We start from the raw sequence: 23,783 nt of genomic DNA, 5'->3' as shown, positions 1-23,783 counted from the left end.
ACAGTGGGCCTGTCCCCGTGTGTAGACTCTTCGATCTGCGCTCAGCTATGTGAAGAAGGGCAGCCTGGGTAACTCTTATAAGGACTCCCGGCTGACGTTACGTAACAGGCAGTCTGCAAGTGGTTTGTCTAAGGGGATTACAGGAGAAGGTGCACAGGGACAAAGAAGCTGATTTAGACAAAAGGAAGCTTGTTTTAGGCGTGACAACAAGTGATTCCTGGAAAGTCATTAAATAAATAAACTGGAGCAATTCCCTGATAACAATAACATTCTAACATACTTTTCTTGTCTACATGTTTGCAGAGTTCTGTCTGTTTCAAGCATCAGTTATTTTCTGTTTAATCAATAGTCAAAGGATGATAATTACATGTATCAATACATTCTACCCCCTTCATTGTTTTTATATTACATAATTTCTATCTTTGGTCCTCTGCTCTCAGTTTTAGTTGCTGGGTTCTTGTGTTTCCTGGGTTCTCATGATGGCTTTTTTTAAGAAGAAAAAAACGGAAGAAAACACCCTCTTTAATGTCAGCGGGGGGAAACAGATTTCAACAAAGTAAGGTCAATTAGATAAAAATGTGCAATGTAAAATATGTGACTGTGTAAATATTCAGTTTCTTCTGGTCAGTATTTAGTAGATCCACCTCTGGCTGCAATTACAGCACTGAGTCTGTGTGGACAGGTCTCAGTCAGGCTTGCACATCTGGACACTGCAATTTCACTCCATTTGTCTTTGCAAAACTGCTCAAGCTCTATCAGGCTGCTCGAGTATTGGCATGAACAGCCCTTTTCAAGTCAACCCATAAATTCTCTACTGGATTGAGGTCTGGGCTTTGACTCCCCCAGGATTTTCCTAAATTTTGTCACATTCATTTTATCCTCTACCTTCACAAGCCTCCAAGGGTCGGCTGCCGAGAAGCATCCCCACAGCATGATGTTGCGTCCACCGTGCTTCATAGTAGGGATTGTGCATTTGTTGTCCACCAAACAAAGTGTCTCTCCTGGTGGCCAAAAAGCACCACTTTGGCTTTGTCAGACCAATGAATCTTATTTCACTTGACCATGAAGTCTCCCACATGCCCGCTGGTTAGCTCCTGTCCAGATTTAATGAGTTTTCTTCAACGGTGGCTTTGTCTTTGCCTCTTTTCTATAACACTTTGACTGATAAAGAACCCGGGCAACAGTTGTTGTCAGCAGAGTTTCTCCCATCTCAACTGTTAAAGCTTGTAACTCCTTCAGATTAGCCATAGGTGTCTCAGTGTCCTCTCTCATTAGTCTCCTTCTTACACAGTCATGTAGTTATACGTATGTGCCATATTCCCTTGACTTAATCCCTTAAGCCCTAGTGGGACCAAATTTGGTCCTGCTCGCCTTGATCCAAATAAACTTGTTCTGTGCGCTCTATTTTTGTACAAAACTAGTCATATTACACATCAAATTAAACAGAAGAAGGTCAGCTAAAAGCCAAAATAAAGAATTTTTACCTACACCACATCCAACTCAAAAAGAACTCAAATCAATGAACACATATCAAAGTGGCTGTAATGCTATGTAGTCAGACACTTCTGCCCCCTATGGGAAGGTGTCTGGTACTACAGATACAAACATGGTCTCATTTGAAATCCCAGCCTCCACATGAAGACTCATTTTCAAACAGTCTTGTTGACTGATCCTGAACCCTGGATGGTCCAAATGGAGGAGTAGTGGATGGTTGGTGGATGGCCACCATGTCCCAATGAGGCCGAGATGTCAACAAGGAGGGGGCGGAGTCATGTTTGGGCCGGAATCATGAGGAGAGAGCTGATAGGCCCCTTTAGGGTCCCTTAAGGTGTGAAAATGACCTCGGCAAAGTATATAGAGTTTCTGACTGACCACTTTCTTCCATGGTACAAAAAGAGAATCGTGCCTTCTGTAGCAAAATTTTCTTCAAGCATGACAATGCTCCATCTCATGCTGCAAAGAATACCTCTGTGTCATTGGCTGCTATGGGCATAAAAGGAGAGAAACTCATGGTGTGGCCCCCATCCTCCCCTGACCTCAACCCTACTGAGAACCTTTGGAGCATCAAGCTAAAGATCTATGAGGGTGGGAGGCAGTTCACATCAAAACAGCAGCTCTGGGAGGATATTCTGACATCCTGCAAAAAAAATTCTAGCAGAAGCTCTCCAAAAACTCATAAGTTCAATGGATGCAAGAATAGTGAAGGTGATATCAAAGAAGGGCTCCTATGTTAACATGGAACTTGTCCTGTTAAGATGTTTTTGATTGAAATAGATTTGATTTCAGTAAATATGACCCCCTGATGCTGCAATTTCTACAAATGACCATTTTCAGTTCTTTACAACCTATAAAATGTTTTAAAAAGCTGTTGTGCTTAATAATGTGGAACAGTGCATTTTGAGGTTTTTATTTTTTTAAAAATATTTTTTGTCATTATGAAGTTTGTTCAAAAACATTTGAATTATGCTCTAATGGCTGATGACTTGAAAAATATTCTGTCATTTGCGTTAATATTTAGGAAAATCAGAGAAAAATATCATTTGCATAATAATGTGGTGTAAATCTACTTAAGTGTAAGTAAAAAGTGCTTCATTTAAAGTTCTGATTTCTAAGTAGCAACTGAGAGGTAGTACAGAAAAAATATTTTTTATTGGCAATAACAGTATGAGAACATGGATCCCCAACCAGTTATTAAAACTAAGGGCCCCCCTGCAAATAATATGAAAATGTATCAGATATTTTTGTCAAATCATTTTTAAACCACTGTTTTAATCAATAATGTGAATATTATTGGCCATAATACCCAGTAATCATACTGTTTAAAACTATCAATCAAAGCACATGAAAATGTTTAAGATGAGTAAGAGGAGGGGGCAGGTGTGGTGTGCGTACTTTCATCTTCAATGTTTTAAGCCCGGCTCAGACTGAACACTTGTGATGTATTGAGACATTTTCATGGAAACAGTACACTGTGGCCCTCAGCTGCAGTGGTGTAAATGGCAAGGCTTTTGGATTGCTGCAGTGGCCTGTCACGTTTTTGCAAATTTTAACTTCTCTTCCTGAATCTTTGATCTGTTGAAGACATTTGACATTCATAAAAATGCTTTTTGACCATGCTTTCCTGTTTTTGTTGATTAATTTCACAAGGACAAAATCCAAAATACTAAAGGGGACGTAAACGTAGGCTAGGAGGGTACAGTACATTGGCAATAATTCTAACTCATTCAGACCTCAGCGATTTCTTTGATAGCTTCATCCAGAAGGCTAGAGTTATTGGAAATCGGCCACTAAAGTGGCTTCATTTGAATGTTTTTCACTTGATGGTGAGAAAAGCCCCTCCTGCCATGTCAGCATTTTTAAACTTTAATATCTTTTTAGGCCTCGGGGTCCTCAACTCAGGGTTAGGGTTATAATGAGGCAGCTGTGTGGATAACAGCTCTCTCACTGGGAGAGATGAATTTAATGACCAATGACCTTCCTTTCATCTCTGATAGTAGGAGCATTAATGTAACAAAGTAATAATGCCTCTGAAACTTGCGTTGGTTTCTTGGTTTTTCTGTGCAATAGCAATCCTATTAGAGAAATGAGGACAAAAACTCACTTGTGGCTTTTGCTAGCTAAGAAGGTTAAGAAAATCTTAAGGTTAACTAGATCAGTGGTTCCTAAATGGCGTGCTTTATAACACTGGTGTACCTTGAGCAAAGTCAAGGTGTGTTGTGGGAATCTGTACAACTGCAGACGTTTTTTAATACAGCATAACAACTCCTAAAAATACTGTAACATTAGCTGAAGAGGCTATTTTGTTTGGACAGGAATTTGTTGTACCTTGGGACATGGTGTGATGTAAGGTATGCCTTGGGAAAAAAGTTTGAAAACAACTGACCTAGACTAATGCTATATTTAAAACTGCCCTATACATGCCACTGTCAAACAGGGTATATTGTTGAAAGCAGTGCTGCATGCTGTGTTCGACAGTAGTTCAACTGTCAGTATAGGTTGTTATTTTGCCATTTGTCGGGCCTAAAATAACTAGTTTCCAGTTCTGGAAAACGGAAGTAAAAAATAGCCCAGCTAACGGCTAACGCTACTACATTGTAGAATCCATTTATTGTTTGGAAAAAAGCTCATAAATGATTAATTTGTCATTTATTTAATTACTGTCACAGAGAGAAACGTTTACCTTCAAGATGTGTAACTGCTTCATAACAACCTGGAGAGGATCAATTCTGCAGTGTATGTTTCACATCAAAGCACTGTGACTGTTATCAAGTTTATGCTAATGCTAATAACTCAAAAACTGTTGCAATAAATTGACAGTATTGATGTCTACCATTTTAGCTTCTGACATCCAGGTGTTTTTGGAATACTGGGCATATTATACCTTTTTCATTTAAGGTGGAGATTTTCCATAAAATACTCTAATGCAGACCTCTTGTTGGCTCCTGTGGAAAAGAAGTACTTAAGATAAGGGGCCCAGATTCCTCAAGGGAAAACTGGGGACATTTCCAGTTCAGCAGACAAAAAACTAAATATTGTCATGATGACACAGAAAGCTGGGACACGTACAGTTTCATGTAATTCATGATAATTTTGTTTTTGACGATCTGTGTTGCCTTTTTTGCACCTATTTCCTGAGTGACAAAACAACAGAAGATGTGTTGAACATTGTTAACCAAATATTAGCTTTTCATAGTACTATCATACAGTTGATTTCAGTGACATGTTTACAAATACCTTAAAAAGAGCAGGGAATTTTTAACACAGATTTTCCAAACATCCTAGTTTTATTGCCTCCGCCAAGGAGGTTATGTGATCGGGTGGGTTTATTCGTTTGTTAGTTTGTTAGCAACATAACTCAAAAAGTCATGGACGGATTTTCATGAAATTTTCAGGGAATGTCAGAAATGGCATAAGGAAGAACCGATTAGATTTTGGGAGTGATCCGGATCACTGTCTGGATCCAGAAATTTTTTAAAGGATTCTGTACTGTTGGGAGATAGGGCTAATGGCAGAGGTCTGCGCTGTCACCACTTTATACTGTTACCACTTGTATAGTCTTTGCAAGACACACACCTGGTCAAAGAGACGAGTCGGAGCATAACAGAGAGAAAGACAGCGAATTGTAGCGAGAATACTCACAATGCTGGGAGGAACAGAGGAATATTCACCCTCTGCCACGACCTCCAGTTGTCCGGTGAGACCATGGCTGTTTCTGCCATGACAGTCCACACGAAGCAAAGCCAGTGCTTTGCCTCACCCCGTCTCCACCCCACTGGGGAAGGAGTAATCGGCAAATCAGATTTTGGGAGTCATCCGGATCACGGTCTGAATCCAGGAATGTTTTTAAAGGATTCGTCACTCTTGGGAGATATGGCTGATGGCGGAGGTCTGCGCTCTCTGAGTGCTTTTCTAGTTTTAAATGCTGACATAATTCTACTTTGCACACAGAGCTCCTCCAGATTCGATGGTCCCTTGGCCTTCAGTTAACCCCACAGATTTTCAATGGGATTCAAGTCAGGGCATTGTGCAGGCCAGTCACGACATTCACTTTTGTCCTCTGGAGGTAGTTCTTCACTAGGAGTGATGTCTGAGGTCACTGAAGACGAAGAGATGACACAGACCCAGTTTTGATGCTGACTGCTTGAGGTTTTCTTTCAAATCTTCACATATCCTTGTTTCTCTATGATTCCTTCCACCTTCACAAGATTGCCAGTTTCAGACTCATGGAAGCATCCCCACAGCATAGAACTCTCACAAGTGTTTTCCACAGGAACGGTGTTCTTTGGGTTTAATGCCGCTCCCTTCTTTCACCTAACATAAGCCAAAAAGCTCTAGTTTGGTCTCATCTGACCCAAGGACATGCTTCCAGTATTCATAATCTTTCTCCAGGTTGTCCTGAGCGCACTTCAGTCTGGCCTGAAGGTGTCTCTTCTGCAGAAGTGGAGATTTTCTTGATATGCAACCTCTCAGTCCAGTCCTGTGCAAAACTCTAGTGACTGTCTCCTTTGAGACTGCAGTTGCTCTGGAGTCTTTAGACACATCTCTCACTAGTTTTCTTTTCAGAGTCTTTAAAATCTTTCTCTTCCTACTGTTCTCCGCACTGTGTGGTTCCCATTGAATTTCTTGATGATTCTTCTCAATCCAGTTCTTGAAATGTGGAGGTACAGTGATAATTTTGTACATCCTTCTCCTGCTTTGTGAGCATCAAAAATTCTTTTTTCAAGTCTAAACTGATCTCTTTTGTTTTTGCCATAATTCTTTCTCAGTGACAGCGCAAATCCTTACTGAAGTTTTTATACTGTGTGTAAACTGGAAGATAACCCTCAGTTTAAGCTTGAACTTACAAGCTTTAAGCATTACAAACTTAAAGCAAATCATTGCAAAACAGTGGCTTGTGCTATGGCTCAACAAACAGGTCAGTTCTAAAGGTGGCTAATAATTTTGACTCTGGAAAAGGTTTTGTTTTATTGTGAAATAATTTTATTTCTGCGTGCAAAGTAAAACAAAGTAAGCATCCAAAATTAAACTAGGATGTTTGGAAACGCTGTTTTAAAAAAAACTTGGATTCAGGAATTCGTTATTTACTTTTTTATGACATTATTTTCTAATGAGGAGCTGCAATGGCATATTATTGCTTATGATAACTAAACATTCCTGCTGTTTGCAGCTTCCCACTAAAAGGATTTGCATAACACAAGTTAACTTTTCTTTTGAGGGTACAGTTGACTTCTTACAGGAAATTTCTGAGTATAGTGTTAGCACTTAACCAGGCTACTGACAAAACAGTAAACATTTCAGAATTTTTTTGACAGCTGATCTGTTTGAAATATGTCTGGAGGAAGTATTATTCAGTCAGATGAATAGTCAGAGAGACATTCTACTTCGCTAGATAGGTGAAATATTTTTTTTCCTCCTTCTGACTGACAGAAAATATAACTGAAATCCTTAAAACATTATGATTCAGGCTTTTGGCACAGGGGAGAGCTTTACCAGAATTACAGACGTTCATTTAGCAGTTAAGATGTTTCAGTGTTACTGTCCAACAGTGCTCTTGTTGCCCTCATCATCCCTCTTGATAATATTGTTGGGTTTAAGAAAATGTATGAATGCATTGACTGGATACTTACAGGCCCATTGGGTTTAATCAGAAATTTGATGCATTCAGCCATGAACAAAAGCCACAGGAGGCTAGTCTGCTAGTTCCCACCACTGTAAAACCCTTCACACCTCAAAGCCGTGTGTTACAGCTTACAGTTCAACGTGCTGGTGCCTCTCAGTGCATTCCAGTTCTGGAAAGCCCAGATTCTCCAGGGTGGGTCTGTGGCAGACAGTCCTCTCTCAGTTCACAACAAAATCAATGTCCAACTGAGTTAATTCTCGTCCCCTGGCATTGAGCTTAGGGTCAGATGTATAAGACTAGATTATCTGAGCTGTAGATAGGTTTTTGATCACCAAAGGTTAGGACTCCTGGGTGGTTCTGGTTTCCTTCGTCTGTTGAAAACATTCTCTGTTGAGCTCACAGTTAGGTAAGAGGAACGAATGGTTGTGGGGATCATGTAATAAATGCTTATATCTCTTAGGTCGGTTGAAAGGTGCTCAGAGTTACAAACTTGGAAACTGATATGTTGAGTGTATTGTGAATAACTGAGGGACTATAAACAGGTTAGATCATCAGCAAATCATACAGGAGCTCCAGGAGAGCCTCTCTAGCAATTAGGGGGTTAGATGTGTGGGAGGGGATTTGTTTTTAGAACCAGCTAGAGGATGGATTTATTTAAACGTTATTAAACTCAACTAAAAGAGAAGGTAAATAACTGCTTGCTTGGGAATCACAACTTCAAGCTGATTCATGCTGGGTGGAAGGATTTACCAAGCTCAGGATTGACTGGCTTTGTTTTATTCCTTAACAAAATAAGGTATAAAATAGACTGAACACAGGCCAGTGAAAAAAAAGTTTCAGATTTTTGCAGTAATGAATAAATCATTTCAACATGGGAATACTCCCATCAGTCTCTGTTCCTGCGTGAGTGAAAACCTCATGAGTGCATTGTAGAAAGTTCTGTCTTCCTGTCAGCCTGCATGGGAAGAATGTCTGTGATCCAGTATTGGAACAGTGAAATGACCGCCGTGGTTTCCTCTAGAACACAGAGACAGAGAGAAACATTTCAGTTACAGCTGCTGCTGACAAAGAGATGTATCAGCTGCTGTATTTTCAGCATAATAAATCAAAACCTCCACTCTGTGTTCAAATTTACTTTCTGCCTCTTTCTGCATGTAAACATTCCACATAACAAAACCAATCTACTTTCTTCAGCAGTCTGTCTTCTCTGTATGCCTTTATATTGCAGAAGTAAGAATTCAATCTTGTGAAACTATGCAGAATACAAAATGAGCAGTAAAAAAAGAAAAAGTCAAGCTGATGGTATTCATGAAAAGAACTTCAGGGTGCAGTAAATGATACTTAAATGAAATCTTCTCCAGACTCTCTACCGCAGTCAGCTGATTGCCATTGCAGATGTAGAGAGAGGGAGTGAAGATAGCGGCTATCATATCTGCTCAAGAACTTTTGAAGAACACTTCTCAACAAGCATGTGGAGTAGTTTCTGTATGACAGTGAATATGGGCTACATTCGAGAACAAAATTCTCCTTTAACAATGTGATATCTGTGTATTTAATAGGGGTGTAACGGTTCACAGGGGTCAAGGTTTGGTTCATTACGTTTTTAGGGTCACGGTTTGGTATGGGTTTGGCTAATCAGGAAAAAAGCAACAAAGTCCTGGATTTGTACATCTAATTTTCCTTCATTTACTGATTTTAACCAACAGTAGTCAAGCCTACTGTTTGTTCCATCTAGTGTTTCTTAGAACTCGTGTAACTTGGTACAGCTTGTGCAAAGAAATGACTCGTGTACATCAAAAAGTGACTGAGGATTAGTTTATATAAACACAGGATGCGATGCTGTAATGGATCCTGAGCAGAGCACTTAAATACAAACTTATGGGGCGCAGATGGCCAAGTGTTTAGGTTACACCCTATGTGACCAGGGGGCCAAGATTCAGGCTCAGCCTGTGTCTTCTTTTCTGCATGTCTCTCCCCTCGACTCTCATCCCTGTATTTTCCTCCACTTTGAAAAAATGGTAAAAAGCTCAAAAACACTGTATATCTTTTGCCACTTCAAACACATTCTGGCACTATTAACCTATTTTGGCCACTTAGCTATCATTTCTCATCACCTTTTCTACATATTTTTGCCACTTTAAATCCATTTGTGTGGCCTGTAACTCCTTTTCACAACTTTTTCCACTGATTTTTTGCCAATTTTAACCCATTTTTGCAACTATTCGTTGAACGTTGCCTCTGTTAACCAAATTTTGCCACTATTTTGCCACCTTTTAAGCACTTTTTCTGGCTTTTTTTTATTCCTTTCATCCAATTTGTGCCAGTCTGACATCTTTTTTGCCTCTGTTAACCCACTTTTGCCATTTTTAAAATCCTAATTCACCAACTTTACAGCCCATTTTTGCCTCATTTAACCCATTTTTGCACTTTTTAATCAGTCCTATCTCAACACCTTTACCGCCCTTTTTTGCCACTTAAAACCATTTTAATTGTGTTTAAAGAAAAGAGGAAAGTTTTAAGGCTGTCTACTACAACTTAAATACATTTCTAAAAATGGTTGCTTTCGGCTAATATTCAGGTAAAAAATAAAGTACAGTTATTACAGCCTAGCTTTCAATAGACGACAATTTTCCTGACCTCCATGGGCCCCCAATTTGGCTGGGCCCCAGAAAGCTCTCCCCTTTACCCCTCTTTATGGGTGACCTTGCTTATAAAAAGCAGCACTCAGCCTTTAACTTGTATTAGCATTGGTAAATCCTTCACCCTCACAGCTTTCATGTTTAGAGGCCTTTTAAAGCATGAAGAAGTTGAGGAGAATGATGTGAACCCAGTGGGTCTCATACCTGTGTTGCTCTTGCCACTGAAACTTTTCTTCTTCATGTTTTTTGTTATTCCTGCTCCTTCCTCTTCGAAAAAAAAGTTTCATAGAAGTAAAGAAACAGTTATAAGTGTTATTGCTATTGGGGGTTAATTTTTTTTAATTCATTGTGTGACTATGCTGTCAAACTATAACCCCTGAACTGTCACATAAAAACACTGTTAAATCTCGGTTTTTGATATATTCACGCTATCTCATAGAAAGATCATTTTATCTTCAGACAAGATTCATTCACAAGGAATTTGAAATAACCCACTGGAGTTGTATGTTCAAACAGGAACATTGTAGAAGAGTTAATTGTAGCATGACTCAACTGTAACAGGCTCTTCAGTATGCTCCAATTAAGAGATGGAGAACTGTTTTTAACTGCGTTGTCTTGGTGACAGGGAGTTTAAGAGACTGGTATAACTTTTCAGCAAAAAAACACAAGGCAGTTGCCTGAATCTCCTGGCAAGTCTCTGTGGCTCTCTTCCCAACTTCCTCACACACGTTACGCTTGTGCGTGTGAAGATAGCAAAGTCCCTGCTGATCCTATTACGCAGGCAACTAGCCAGCCATGTAAACGCACAAACACAAGCACACATGCACAGGTGGAGTTGTGTCTGGGGACTGTAGAGATGTTTTGGCAGCATAAAGGGGTAATGAACAAGCTGAAACACGTTAGTTAACTGGTGCTGGAGGACACCTGCACGTGAAGTGTAGTATGGACCAGAGTAGCTGGAGTATTGCACGTTTAGGGCAGGCAGTTACAGGTAAAGGCTGCTGAAGGCAAGTGAGGGCAGGTTTACTTAGGTGAACAATAAGGATCAATGTAAAAATAGACTAAGGAGCAAGCACAGGCAGACAACGGCGTGTCTTAACCTGCAGGGACAGGTCACTGAGGTTTCTGGGGCAGATCTAAACAAGAAGAGGCTGGTATGGACAGGGAGGGCATAAATGCTTGTTACAAACCAGGAATTAACTCTGAGCACAAGCAAAGATCCCACTATCTCAATCTGATTAAGCCTTTATGCAGGCTTCCTACACACTTTAAAAAATCAAATTAAAGAGCTTTTAAAGACATGAACTGAGAAAAAATGAAACAAAGACATGGGGACATTTCTTTCAAAACAAAAGCACATCATAGACTTTTTGAAACATATTTGTCCCAGGTACAAACCAAGGAGCCACTGAAAATGGCTCCTGGATCCACTTTTGGGTCTCACCCCACAAGTTAAGAACCACTGATTCAGAGCAAAGCCCTGTTTTGGCCATAAATGCCCAAATATGTTGTTTTTTGGTAAATTTAATGCCTCTATTCTATTTATATGCCATATAGTGCTATTTATCATAACAAACTTAAGCAGTTTTGAGTATTAAAAAGCAGAATAATGAAAAATTATTGATTAATAATCAGAAAAGAACACTATTTCCTTTATAAAGCTTGTGCTGAGTGATTTCATATGAAACACAAGTCACACGACAGTTTTGTTTACTGCTTTTACACCTAAAAATAAAGAATATCCAAAGCCAACCTTTACATAAAGCCAAGCTTGAAATAGCATAATCTACAGATTTCACCAAATAAGAAGATTAACTTGTTAAAGTTTTGCAGAAAGAAACATTTTTAAAGTTTAAAATTTTGGAATCTTAGTTACTCTGACTGTAACATGCAAACTTGTCTCATTCTCTCCCTCCATCAGAGACTCGTTTTGTAGATTTTCAGATCATTTGTCTTGTTTTTGCTGTTTCAACTGTCGTCATACTATGGTTAAATTTTTAAATAATGCCAATTTGTCAGCGTCGCATCACTATTTCTCTAAAACATGACAAGCCATGGCACTAAATATTGGCTCAAAAGTAATATCCCTGCTCATTACTCTATAGAGAGACAGAGAACTTTAAGAATGCTCACTATGCTGTCACACTGCCATTCACATTTTACTGCTGTTTTCTGGGACAGCAGAAAACATTCAACATTTGGCTGGATTAATTTCTTTTTCTCTTCTGAAACTATTAATATCCAATATCTTATAATAACTCCTTTAATGACACTTAATGATTGTCTCTGATCCTCACTCAAGCTGACGAGCGGGGCCGACAGGTTATGAAGGCTACAGGCAGCGCTGCTGTAAATGCTGTTTATTGTAATGTGGACAAGCATTATACATAAAATAATGATTAAATTCATATAATGTTCACTAGAAAACCAAGATTGGACTAAGACACATCTTAATCAATGTGTCAGCTAAAATTTAAGACCTCTGTCTGGTAGAAATAAGACTTTGTAAGGCCTTAAATTTCGAATGTCCAATTTAAGACTTTTTAAAATACTTTTCAAGGATCTGTAGGAAGTAGGGGTTTCATGACTTGAGAGTGTTTAAAGTCGACTTTCATGTAATAAAAGCTGACTCCACTTTGACTAGTCATTGATGAAATCATGAATGATTCTAGGAGAAGGGTATAGTTTCAAATAACCAACAATTTATATATTTTGAAAATCATAATCCATATTCTCCTAATAAACAGGCAGCTTACAAACATTTGTTGGTACGGGTGCAGACAACAAAGGTTAATATGGTATATAACATACCAGAATAAAACAGGTCCTAAGACTGATCTTGAGGCCAGCCTTTAGGACCTCCAGAAAAGAAAAGGTGGATCCAGCCATCTGAACACATTGACAATCAAACAGCTGGCAAACCATGGTATGACATACCAATGTGATGAAGCACATTTATCAGTAAATTGTGGTCTACAGTGTCAAAAACCTGAGATAAATCAGTTAAAAGGGCTACACATTAGGCATTGTAATTGCCTAATCTTGTGATGAGTGACTAGCTGACTTAAAAAAAAAAAAGATTCATCACACAACAGTAAGGTCGACTTGTTGACAAGTCGACTAGTCTGTGCAGCCCCTAGTGGGAACCATGTTTATGATTTTAATTTGTGATGCTTTGACTGCTTCACTTACCTTCAGACATAATGGAAGCAGTTTGCAGATCATCCAGTGACTTTTCCAGTTTGTCTGTCTCTTTTTGCTGAACTAAAACCTTGAGGCAATACAGCTGCTTCAAGACAGAGGTGGGCTTGTCGCCACTGGCTATGCTGTGAAGAAGGTCATCCATGGTCTCAGACAGGAGAGGAAGCTTGTCTAAATGTGACAAGGCTGGTCCATAAAGAAGAGAAAGGTGGTCAGTTAAAGACACCATGTGGATTTTAAGTATTAAAAAAAAAAAACATGATTACAAAACAAATATAAAAATCAATCACGACCTACAAAAGCAAACACGATCAATGGCATAGAGATTGATCATTTCTATGCTTGCTTGTGAATGTTTTCCATTCAACCCACAGCATGTAGGTTGGGTGGTCCAATCAAAACAATAACAAAATACATCAAATAAAGACGCGCTGCCCACCTCCATTGTTACTTCTCGGATTCTGTTCAGCAAAAAACTGTAGCGAAAAACAGTCAACTCAAAACAAGAGGGAAGCAGATGAGGTTTGTAGGACCTGAGCAGCATGCCTGTTCTCTACCTGACCTGAGCCATAATGTTATGGCAGTTGGGAGGTGTGTGTGTGTGGGGGGGGGTGTGTGTGTGTGTGGGTGTGTGTGTGTGTGTGTGTTGGGGGGGGGGTGTCCTACTAATAGACTGATATAGCAGTCTTTTACATAATCCAGCAATTCCACAGCAAGGATAAACATACTGTAACCATCATGGCTGCTCTGTCATGGAACCTGCAGTGACAGCTAATGCACCATCACAACTATACGATTAAGAATTTCTCTGGCGTTAAAACTGTTGGAAATATCTGAAGCATGTTAGCACAGACGTAGAAATAAATATTTGATATAATAAAAAAATCTACATAATTTTAAAATTAATATGACATTTAAGCCTGAACATTTTGGCCTCTGTTACCTTCGGGATTAGTAAAATTTTTTAATGAAAAATAAATCAGGGTGCTATTTTTTACCAGAAGGACTCTTTACACTTGTACAGGGCAGAAAAAGTCAGCATATGGGTGAGACACCTTTGTCTACAGGGGGCACTAAAATCAACACAAATTTATCCAAAAAAGGTAATCTAATCTAGGGAAAAAAGCCAAAGAAAAAAAGCAAAATTGTATTAAACATTAAAGGGAAGAGAATTTAATTAAAGCTATCAAAATAAGAAATCTGTGCCATCTTTGGCAGTGCAGACACTGATTGATTTTTGTTTTCCCATCAATTTTAACTTGATCAAGGCTACAACTTGTCCAGACTTTGTTTCAAAGTCAGACTTTTTGTCTACTGAATCACCATACACAAGTTTTTGTATATTTATAAAGCAACTCTACCAGATACTGAAGAGCTTCTTTTATATTTCACACTGCTTGCTGCCTAATCCTCAGCATATCGTGCACTTCAATCAATATGTTAATTTTGGAATGTTCAAGGCTTGAATAAAACTTTGATTACTAAAGAGCCTAAATGATTAAAAAAACTTCTTGTTTGAAGCCTGTCATTGTTTCCCCTCAAAAGTCTAAAAAATAAGCATGATTGCACAGTGACTCGACAGTATGTGAAAAATTGCCCCTCTGCTTGTTACTTATCTAGGCACAGTTTCCTTGAAGAAGAGTCAAATAAAGGAACCAAAGATGTATCCATTGATTACCAATCACCACTTGGAGTCTGCCAATTATAACTGGTAAACTTCAGAAGAAGTGATTTCATTTTGTACTTTTTAATGGCACTGCTATATTCATCCAATTACTGGTGCAATGCTTCTGACTCTTTTTCTGTCTAATTCAAGCTGGAACAGTCAAATCATGGTTCAGAGAGGCATTGATGTGCTGTAATAGAAATGCAATCACCTCTGTTCATTGTTTTTGTTAAGATGCTTTCAGCTTTTGGAATAATGAAATTCTGTGTTTGTAAACTTTATTTCACCAGATTTTAGTATCTTAGAATACAGCAAAATCCAAAACAAATAATCACTTGGCAGGGTATCTTTTTTCCAAATGTGAAGATAAAAAGCAAAGCTTTAGCTGGTGCTCTGCAAAATGTAGCAGAAAGAACAATAAGAAATGAACAGATACAAAAAGCCAATCACCTCTCTGTTCAATACTTACAATCTGATAAATAGATGTTCATTGTTGTCCTGAAGAAGTCTGCCACCTCGGCAGCTCTTTCCTCGATATTCTTATCTTCCTCATCTCTTTGGTATGTAAACTCCAGGGCAGCAGCACGGGGCATCAGGCCCATGGAGCGAAGCTTCTCTTTGTGCCGTTTCTTCTTCAGCTTCCTCTTCTTGTTCCTGCTGATTGGCTCTCCTCCCTCAGACACAGACATCTGACTCTGACCTCTGCTGGACTCGCTCACTGATGCTGCTCCATCTGTAGCAGCGTTACGATTACCAGGTTTCCTTTTCCTTCTCCTTTTTCTTTTCTGTTCTTCTCCCTCCTCATCATCGTTTGATTCTTCATCACTATCATGAGTGATCTCCTCTGTTGGAAACAAGAATGCAAAACCTTGATTAGCTGCAAAGCTTTGTTAAATTACATCAATTTATTGCAGCTCTAACACGAAATACAACTATGACTTTACAGTACAAGTAAGATTCTCTCACCCATCTTTCATCTTGCATTAATATCCATTTTGAATAGTAAAGTATTTCTGTGACTCTCCGATTCACTTTGGCTTACAACATTTGTCCAGTCTTTCTGGTCACTTGCTGGTCTCTAACTGGAGTCCCTTCAATTTCACCCTCACCACACAAGGTTTCTTTGCTTAAAAGTATAAAACCATCTTCTTTGAAGGCATGTCAATGCGGTATCCCTAGATGCTATATGCAATGAAGCTGATGGAAATAAGAATTAATGGGATTGAATTAGCCACAAGCTAAGAGGCTAGTTGCATCTCTTTGACACCTTTCTCCCTGATTTTGTCATGAACATGCTATTAAAGAAAACAGTGAAATACTATTAAGTCAATAAAGTTTGTGGGTACTGAGACAACTCAATACAAGTAATGATCAAGTCTAACCTGACACGTGAACTTGACTGTTTCACGTATCCACTACCTGGGACATGTCTCACATCCATCTGGAAAACCATAAACAGTCTGTGTTTGGGAAGGGCAGAACCTTTGAAAAAAAAATCTCGGAGGGTGATTGGACAATCGTCTTATATATCACGGGCCAATCAGAGCAACATAACCTATGACACAAAAGCTCTGGAGTAAACTTGGCCCAGTAGCCACTATTGTTGCTAACTATAAGTGGAACCAGTTGGTGACAAAGCCAGTTGGGACAAGAGCAAAAACATCCTTTTCACCAAAAAAAGGCTTTATGTGAGGTTCTTTGCTTTTCTTCTAATGTTCTGTTCAGTTTTGATAAAAACTGTCGCCAGCTACATGCGAGCTAGTCACTACACGAGTCAACATTGGCATCCGCCACCAGCCAAATGCGTGCATTTTCAATCAGTGTCAGGTGAATTTGCTCAACCTACCAGCCACTGGGGCAGGCATGAACTAAATCTCAGCTTCCTCCTTATTCTTACTGAACAGACCAACATGCTCACTGACCAAAGAGCCCTTTAAAGTTAGCATTTCTGTGAGAAACTTGTGGTTTATGCTTATTTTGGTGACCCCTGTAAAGAAAATGGTTTACCTGATCTCTTGCTGACTTTGTCTTGTACATACCCAAGTAGTTCTTGAAACGTCCTGCTGTCTTTCACCTAATATAATACCTTTACTTGTGTAGCACTTATAAAAACAAAGGTTTACAAAGAGCTTTGACTCACAGAAGCAAACAGATAAGCAAAATAAAAGCTCATAACAAGAAACAGGTTATCTTGCATCTCAGTTGAGGTTTAATTGCAGTTAAATCTACATTTTGCTGCAGTGGATACTCAAACCAGCCTCAAAATAACCAAAAAGTAAGCTTTTCTTCTGTTTATGAACAAGACTGACAACATGCCAGTATAGTTGAAACATGCTATTTGATAAATAGCCTTTAACTTGAATACTATAAGCCCCAACTATTATACTAAACCTCAATACAATATTTATGCAGCTCATTAAAATAAAATGACTCATAAAAGAAGGGAATGGCTGGTAGATTTTTGAATCCACCAACCACAGTGGCAGGTAGGCAATGACCTCAATTTCCAGCTCTGGCCTGCAGTATAACCAAACTACGGCAGTAGCAACTGCCTCATTCTCCTCAAGTGACCCTGATTGGTCCGTATGTTCTTATATCTGGTCTTAAATCAGGTCTTCTTATTTCGGACTGAAGCTTTGCAAGATGGATCTGACTGATGACAGACTCAGAATCTGGCCAATCCATTGGCTTTTCAAAGGTAGAGTTAGTCCTGATGTGCCTTTGGTAAATGAGCTGGTTCTAAGAGCCAGCTTGTTTATGTCCATGACAGAAGCTGAGCTGAGCCAAACAATCTGGATCTCTAAAAGAAGAGATGGAATTCCCATCACTGTGAGTAAGGCTGGATGGACTTTATGGCTTGATCAGTGAGGGGTGAAACAACAAGGGGGCTATGCAGTTCATTCTCGTGTGCATATATACACACAAAGAGAAAATTAACAAATTCCTCCTACCTTATGGAGGTTATCATTCAAGTTCTAGCAGTTCTCATTTAGCTTTGCAGTCTGATTCCCTTTGCTGTCATTTTTTTAGTTCATTTCCATCTTTAAAGCTGTTAAACCTCTCCCCAGGTATCATTACTTAGCCAAGAAAGACTTGGACTAAGCAGTGAGCCTCACACAGTAATGGGACTCTTCCTAGCTGAACAGCTTCTTTTTCACATCTTAACACCTCCCTTCTCTTTAACAACTCACCAGGCACTGAGAGGTCAAAGAAATCAGCCCTCATCCAATTCTTAGTGATCCATTCACAGAAGTGAGCGGTGAAATGGCCAGCAGCCAGAACATAATGCAGCTGAGAAAGTGGCACTGCATCAATGACTAATGCTTAAAAGCAATCCAAGAGAAGCCACTGCCCATGCAGGGCCAACTCAAGGCACAGAGAAACACATCCTGGGGTCGCTGGCTTAAGCCTCATACCTTTTTTATGTACCCTGGAATAATTTTGAATGTAAACCTACAGCAAGGTTTTCAAGTACCCCCTTACTAACCTTTCTGTATGATCTGCGTTATTTCAACAGCATTATTAAGTACTGAATTTGGCACGACACTGTCTTTCAATGTAGAATACAAGAAAGTTACAGTGGCATCACAGAATTCAACTAAAAGATGTCAAATTTATTCCCTGGATAAAAGTATTATGTAGTAGATATGTATACTGACTTAACAGTTTTATATACTGCCTTCTAGCTGCAAAAGCATCACTGTAAATCAGGACCAAGCATAAAACCAGAACCCTAAACCCTGCAAACCTGGGCAAACCCGTCTTGTACAACCTTTAAAGGGGACATATTTTACCCTTTAAATACAAGTTTAAATTGATCTCAGAGGTCCCCGAAACATGCCAGTGAAGTCTGTTGCTGAAAAAAACACCCCAATATTTGATTTTTGTATGTCTGAAAACTCCTCTGTTTCAGCCCTGCTCAGAAACAGCTGCTCATGTGTCTGTGGCTTTAAATCTTACTAAGCTGTTTGACTCTGCCCCTGACTCCGTCCATCTCAGGAAATGGATGTGGCTTAATGGATGTGGCTCCCCTGATCAAGAGGAGGATCAGGAGAGGAGGGTTGAACTTTCTTCCAAGCAGGGAGGGCCAATCAAACCTGGGGGCTGTGCTAACTCCCACACATGATATCATGAGGGGAAAATCTGAGAACAGCTTGTTTCAGCATACATTTTTTGAAATGTGGACAAAGAGAGGGAGGGAGGGGATGGATTTTTCTGGTACTTGAGGGGATTGTAGACAGGCCATGGGCACATATTTTTGTTACAAAAGCCTAAAAAGTAATTTTTACATAAGTGATTTTTAAAAGGCCTCAAATCAGCAGTGGCAAGTGCGAGAGAGGTGGGCTTGTAAAATAGTGACGTACTGATGCAACTTTTTTATTTCCTATACCCATCCACTGTCTGGGCCTCTCCACTTGGGAATCTGCCAATACTGATCTAATACCATTGATAATTCAATAACCTATATTCCTCAGTGTGAAGGTGAGACTGAGAAATCAGTCCTGCGTAAAACCTGGTATACACCGTGCAATTTTGGGCGGTCCCTGATGAAAGATGACCGATCGTGGCGATATTTTTGGTCCTGGCACAAACATACAAGTTTGCACTGGTTAGCATTAAAATGGAGACAACGCCAAAAAGCAGAAGTTTGTGGGACTCTAACAAGGAGAAAAATTCTTTATCTTAGATATTATTCTAAGCATACGAATGTTATAATTACAATGATTTTGTTGCTGCTTTGCTTCATTTTTTTTTTACCATGGCACTGGCGGCATAGATGGATGACGCACACTGATGACTTTTATTTTTTGCATGCTAGCGTACATCGTAGCCTGCGACTCTGTGGTATTAAGTGAAAGTTGTCATTGTTTAGTCCGCATGTATCAAACTATGATGTCGTATGAGATTCATGTCGCACAGTGTAGCAGGCCAGAAGAGGAAAAGTTTGCTAAAAATGCACAGTCTGTAGGAGGCATAAGGCAGTATCAGATTTTCTCAATTTTGTAAAAAAACAAAAAACAAAAACGCTCTACTGAGCTACTGCATGCTCAATCCAGTCTCGTGACAAAACTAATCGACCAGAGACAATATCCGAACGTACAGATTTATTCCTTTTTTCCATAACAAGATTTTGAGGTCAGACTGCACTTGAGCAGTGTAAAAACAGTTTAGTGACAAATTTGGTCATTCAACATTTCCACTTAGATTGTCTTAGTCACTCCTAATACATTAATCATGACTTTATCACATCATCTAGTTCTTATTGAATTGCCTACAATATCATGAATTTACAACAACACAATCCTTCTGAAGCTTGACCTCAGCTGAACTTTAAAAGGACGTCAGTGCACAATTTCCATCAAGGCTCAGTACCCACTAAATCAAAAATGTGATCCAATTAAAGGGCTGTTAGGCTGACGGGTGCAATTAATCAAACTTAACCACATCATTCATTCTGGAGGGGGCCTTTAGACACCGCACTATCTCAGCCAACAAATCTCTTTTCTGTTGAGGTAAAGCAGAAGCCTATGAGGCGGGGGAAGGTCTGCATTAAGGGAGATGATGAGTATGGCGACATAATGAGCCGGGACTGTTATTACCGTCCAATCATTCCCCTGGTTTATGACAAGATAAAGTGCGGAAAAAATAAACAGCCTTTAAATGATGCTGAAAACTGCCTGCCATTTCTATACATCATAGGTCAAAACATAGCTCTGCATTTACAGCAGCACATGATTCAGCCACATGGATGATTTTACAGATAACTATTTAAGTGGGTTAAGTTTACCCTGACAGCAAATTCAATAGATAAATCAATGTGAAATCACCTTGGCTCAAACGCCATCTGTGCTGCATTGAAGTTCTTCTTTGTTCAAAAATACAACTGATTATCACTGCCTGTATCTCTTAACTAGAGTGGCAGAGTAAAACAAGAGGAATGACTAAAATGCTAGAGAGAACCAACCCAGAGAAACCCCCACCATAAATCTACCCTGGCTTTATAGTGCACAGCAGAAGTCCATAAATGTTACATTATAGTCGTCTTACCGGCTGGGTCCTTGGAGCTATTTACGCTTTCTTGCTGAGGCATTGTGTCGGATTTCTCTGAATCCATCTTATAGTCTGCAGGAGGAGGCAGGACCGTGTACAGCCGCCTGCCTGGATTGGCTGCGCTCTGTGTCATCCCTGCATTGCCTAAAACAGAAATACAGAATAAAAGACGGTAATATTTGACAATGGCAAAGTTATGATAGATCTGTCTGTGTTGAAAAAGGAATCAAAATTACAAATTCAGAGAAGCTATAGCGCATAAGCAGTCAAAATCACTGGCAAACTGAACGTTATCTTACCTGCTTTAGAGTCAACTTGAGTAGCTTTGACAGAAGATTTTTTGGACAGGACTTCTACATTGTCTGGAGGGCTTGGTTTCTTTTCAGGTTTGGGAGCTGCAGGGTAGAGCTTCTGGAGTACTTTAGTTTGAAATACTGAGAGACACAAGAGAAGGAACACAATATGAGTGAAGTTCATGACTTTCGGGTAATTAAATGTATTTGAATTGTAGAATGTCACATTCTTCTTGGCATTCAATGAATCAATCTTGGACCTAACGGTAAGTTACGGCGGTTTACCACTGAAACAAGTGTGGAAACCCCCTTTGTGTCTCTAATGCAGTCCAGTTAACAGAGCTTCTGGTGTTTGGTTTTATAGAGCGACTGTGTTTTTTAGTAAACAAAGGCTGAATGCATGTGGTTGTACTAGTTACTACAGATGGGGAAGAGAAGAAAAATAAACTAATAAATGCCTCTTCATCTGTTTTTTTCTTCCAATAAAGACATTTCTGGAAACTTTTATTTGCATCTCAAAAAGGACAGGACTATTGTACTCAAGTAAAAGTACAGTTACTCACGTTAAAATTTACTTAAGTCAAGGTACTAGTCTATAAAGTCACTCAAGTAGAAGTAAAAAGAATCTTATTCATAGTTTAGGCTACTTTAAGTACTGAGGAGCTACAGAGGAGTTGTCCAGTAAAATAGGATTTTTCTTTATTGGCACAAACAACAAGAGAATAGCCCTCCAGGTTGTTTAGGTAAAGTCACACCTCTTTTGTCAAGCAAAATTGACAGTGTTAATCAAAATAATCTAGAGTTAAATTTAACAGTTTAAGGTGTCTTTATTGGTCCACACTACACGCTAAACTACACTTTTGAAAGAGTTCAATATTTTGCAGGATGACAGGTGGAGTAACTCTTGAAAATCTGTGTCAAGGTGGGTCTACTCTAGCAAGAACAAAGTATAGATTCAGCCTTAGAGAAAGGCAATGGATTAAGAATATGCTCTATGCATCCTTAAGGAACAGCTAAAATCACAGGCAGGAACCCTAACTCAGTGGATAACTTCATTCATAGTGCAAATGTTTCTCACATCATTATCAACAACGATCCACAGAAGAATGACCAAAAGAGCCCCAGCAGAGATTACTGTACGACAGGCAACATCCAAATACAACTAAACAAATATCAAATACATGTAAACAATCTGCCCAAGGGCATGATGGGGAATTCACATTATCCCAGATTTGAAATCGCAGTGGGCAAAGCTTACATCAATTGACTTGAAATAACACTGGTGGATCAACACTCTCAATCAATGTCAATGCTGAAGATCATCTTACTCAGAATGGAGTGAAAATTACACATTGGAACTTTAATAATCTAAAATATTTAACCCTGAGATACCAACATTTTAGTTTTTTGCTGTGTCCTATGGCCATTTGGGGATGTGAGGTGGAATCATTCTCTCACTACGTGCCATTATGTAGTCAACTGTGGTGGAAAAAAGTACGAATATTGTACTCATGTAAAATTACAATTTCTCTGATTAAAACTTAATTAAGTAGAAGTAAAATTGCTGATTTTAAAGTGTAGTAAGTACCCCAAAAACTACTCAATTACAGTAACTTGAGTAACTGTGCATAGTTACTTTCCATTCCTGCAAAAAAGGTAAACAAAGAGGCATTAGGACACCCTGAGCATTTACCTCAAAGTAAGCATTTAACATGATCACTCTTTATAACAGTAACACCAGTTTAAAGAGTATATGCTTTTTATTCAATTATTCATGATAATCTCGCTGTACGAGTAAAATGCACTGAAATCACACTTTAAGTACCCGGCCAATAAGGCTCCACATGTCATCAGGCTTTAGCCAAAAAGCTTAACGCTAAGTGGGAGAAGTATAGAAAAGTAAGCTGAATTTAAATCAGTTAAAGCCAGCAACTGACATATTTAAGTACACTGTACATCTATATCAGAGTGATGTGGCAGAGAAAATCGAGCACGTGCATTTGTTTACAATGTAGCATAGCTAGCTAGCTAGAGCCGTTAGCTAGGTTCGTTAGCTAGCCACTTGTACACGACATTTTTGAGTTTTACTACCAGTTTTGCTGACATATCCATCTTACTCACGTTCTTTTCTATGTGCCATGACGACGTACACGGCAGCCTATGTCCTATGTCCCACCGTAGGCGAGGGAGTTCAAATGTAACATGAAGTTGTAGCTAATACGCTAGTAAGCTATAAGTGAGCTAGCAGCCAAATAGCTTGCTTACGCTAGTTCGACTAATTACGAGGCAGCAACATCACAGCGATGAGCTTTTGAGTTTTGTCATGTTTCGTGTTGAAAAGAGCAAAAGGGCGCCAGAATAGTCCCAGTAAATCGCCAGTTGAGCCTTTCAGGTGTGAACTGTGGCTCAGACTCATCCAGTTGTACTTTCTAGTAACAGCTTCGGCTGACAGACTGTAGGCAAGGGCAGCACGGAAAGGCTTCCCACCACGGTCCACGCCTGCTGATTTCCATTCAAAAATAATGGTAATTCTGACGTACTATCAGTTTTAAGAACATATACGTGACTTGTGGATAATAGATAATACTGTTTTGGTCAGTCTTGGGTCATTCTTCAATTCGGCATATAAAGCAATCTCTCTCATACACACGCTGTAATAATATGTAGATTATCATAATTTGGAAATTGGTTGACTATAATCAGGCAGATATGTTTTAAAGTATTTATTTTAAGACAACTCTAGGTGTGACTCCTGCGGATTAAAAGTAATTCAGGTCACTTCATTGTGAGTATCTTCCTGCCAGAATAATTAT

At 39.2% G+C, this 23,783-nt stretch overlaps 1 protein-coding gene across 3 annotated transcripts; it reads right to left on the bottom strand.

The window, feature by feature from the left end:
• Positions 1–6: 6 nt before the first annotated feature.
• LOC121526385 (glutamate-rich protein 1) lies at positions 7–23,423 on the bottom strand. Of its 3 annotated transcripts, XM_041812954.1 has the most exons (8): positions 23,092–23,423; positions 20,977–21,111; positions 20,675–20,821; positions 15,096–15,470; positions 12,952–13,146; positions 9,964–10,026; positions 8,036–8,137; positions 53–128 (listed from the first exon to the last, which is right to left on the bottom strand). In XM_041812954.1, exons 1-7 carry the CDS (start codon positions 23,108–23,110, stop codon positions 8,037–8,039), a joined length of 1,035 nt encoding a protein of 344 aa, XP_041668888.1. In that variant the 5' UTR covers positions 23,111–23,423; the 3' UTR covers positions 53–128; position 8,036. The 3 variants fall into 3 exon arrangements, with proteins under 3 accessions (XP_041668890.1, XP_041668888.1, XP_041668889.1); XM_041812956.1 differs by lacking the exons at positions 8,036–8,137; positions 9,964–10,026 and having other exon boundaries at positions 7–128; XM_041812955.1 differs by lacking the exons at positions 53–128; positions 9,964–10,026 and having other exon boundaries at positions 6,498–8,137.
• Positions 23,424–23,783: the final 360 nt, after the last annotated feature.

The sequence above is a fragment of the Cheilinus undulatus genome, linkage group 18, assembly GCF_018320785.1.
Source record: "Cheilinus undulatus linkage group 18, ASM1832078v1, whole genome shotgun sequence".
Classification (NCBI taxonomy): Eukaryota; Metazoa; Chordata; class Actinopteri; order Labriformes; family Labridae; genus Cheilinus; species Cheilinus undulatus.
The sequence above is the reverse complement of the archived record's forward strand: the minus strand, read 5'-3'. Positions and strand labels throughout refer to the sequence as shown.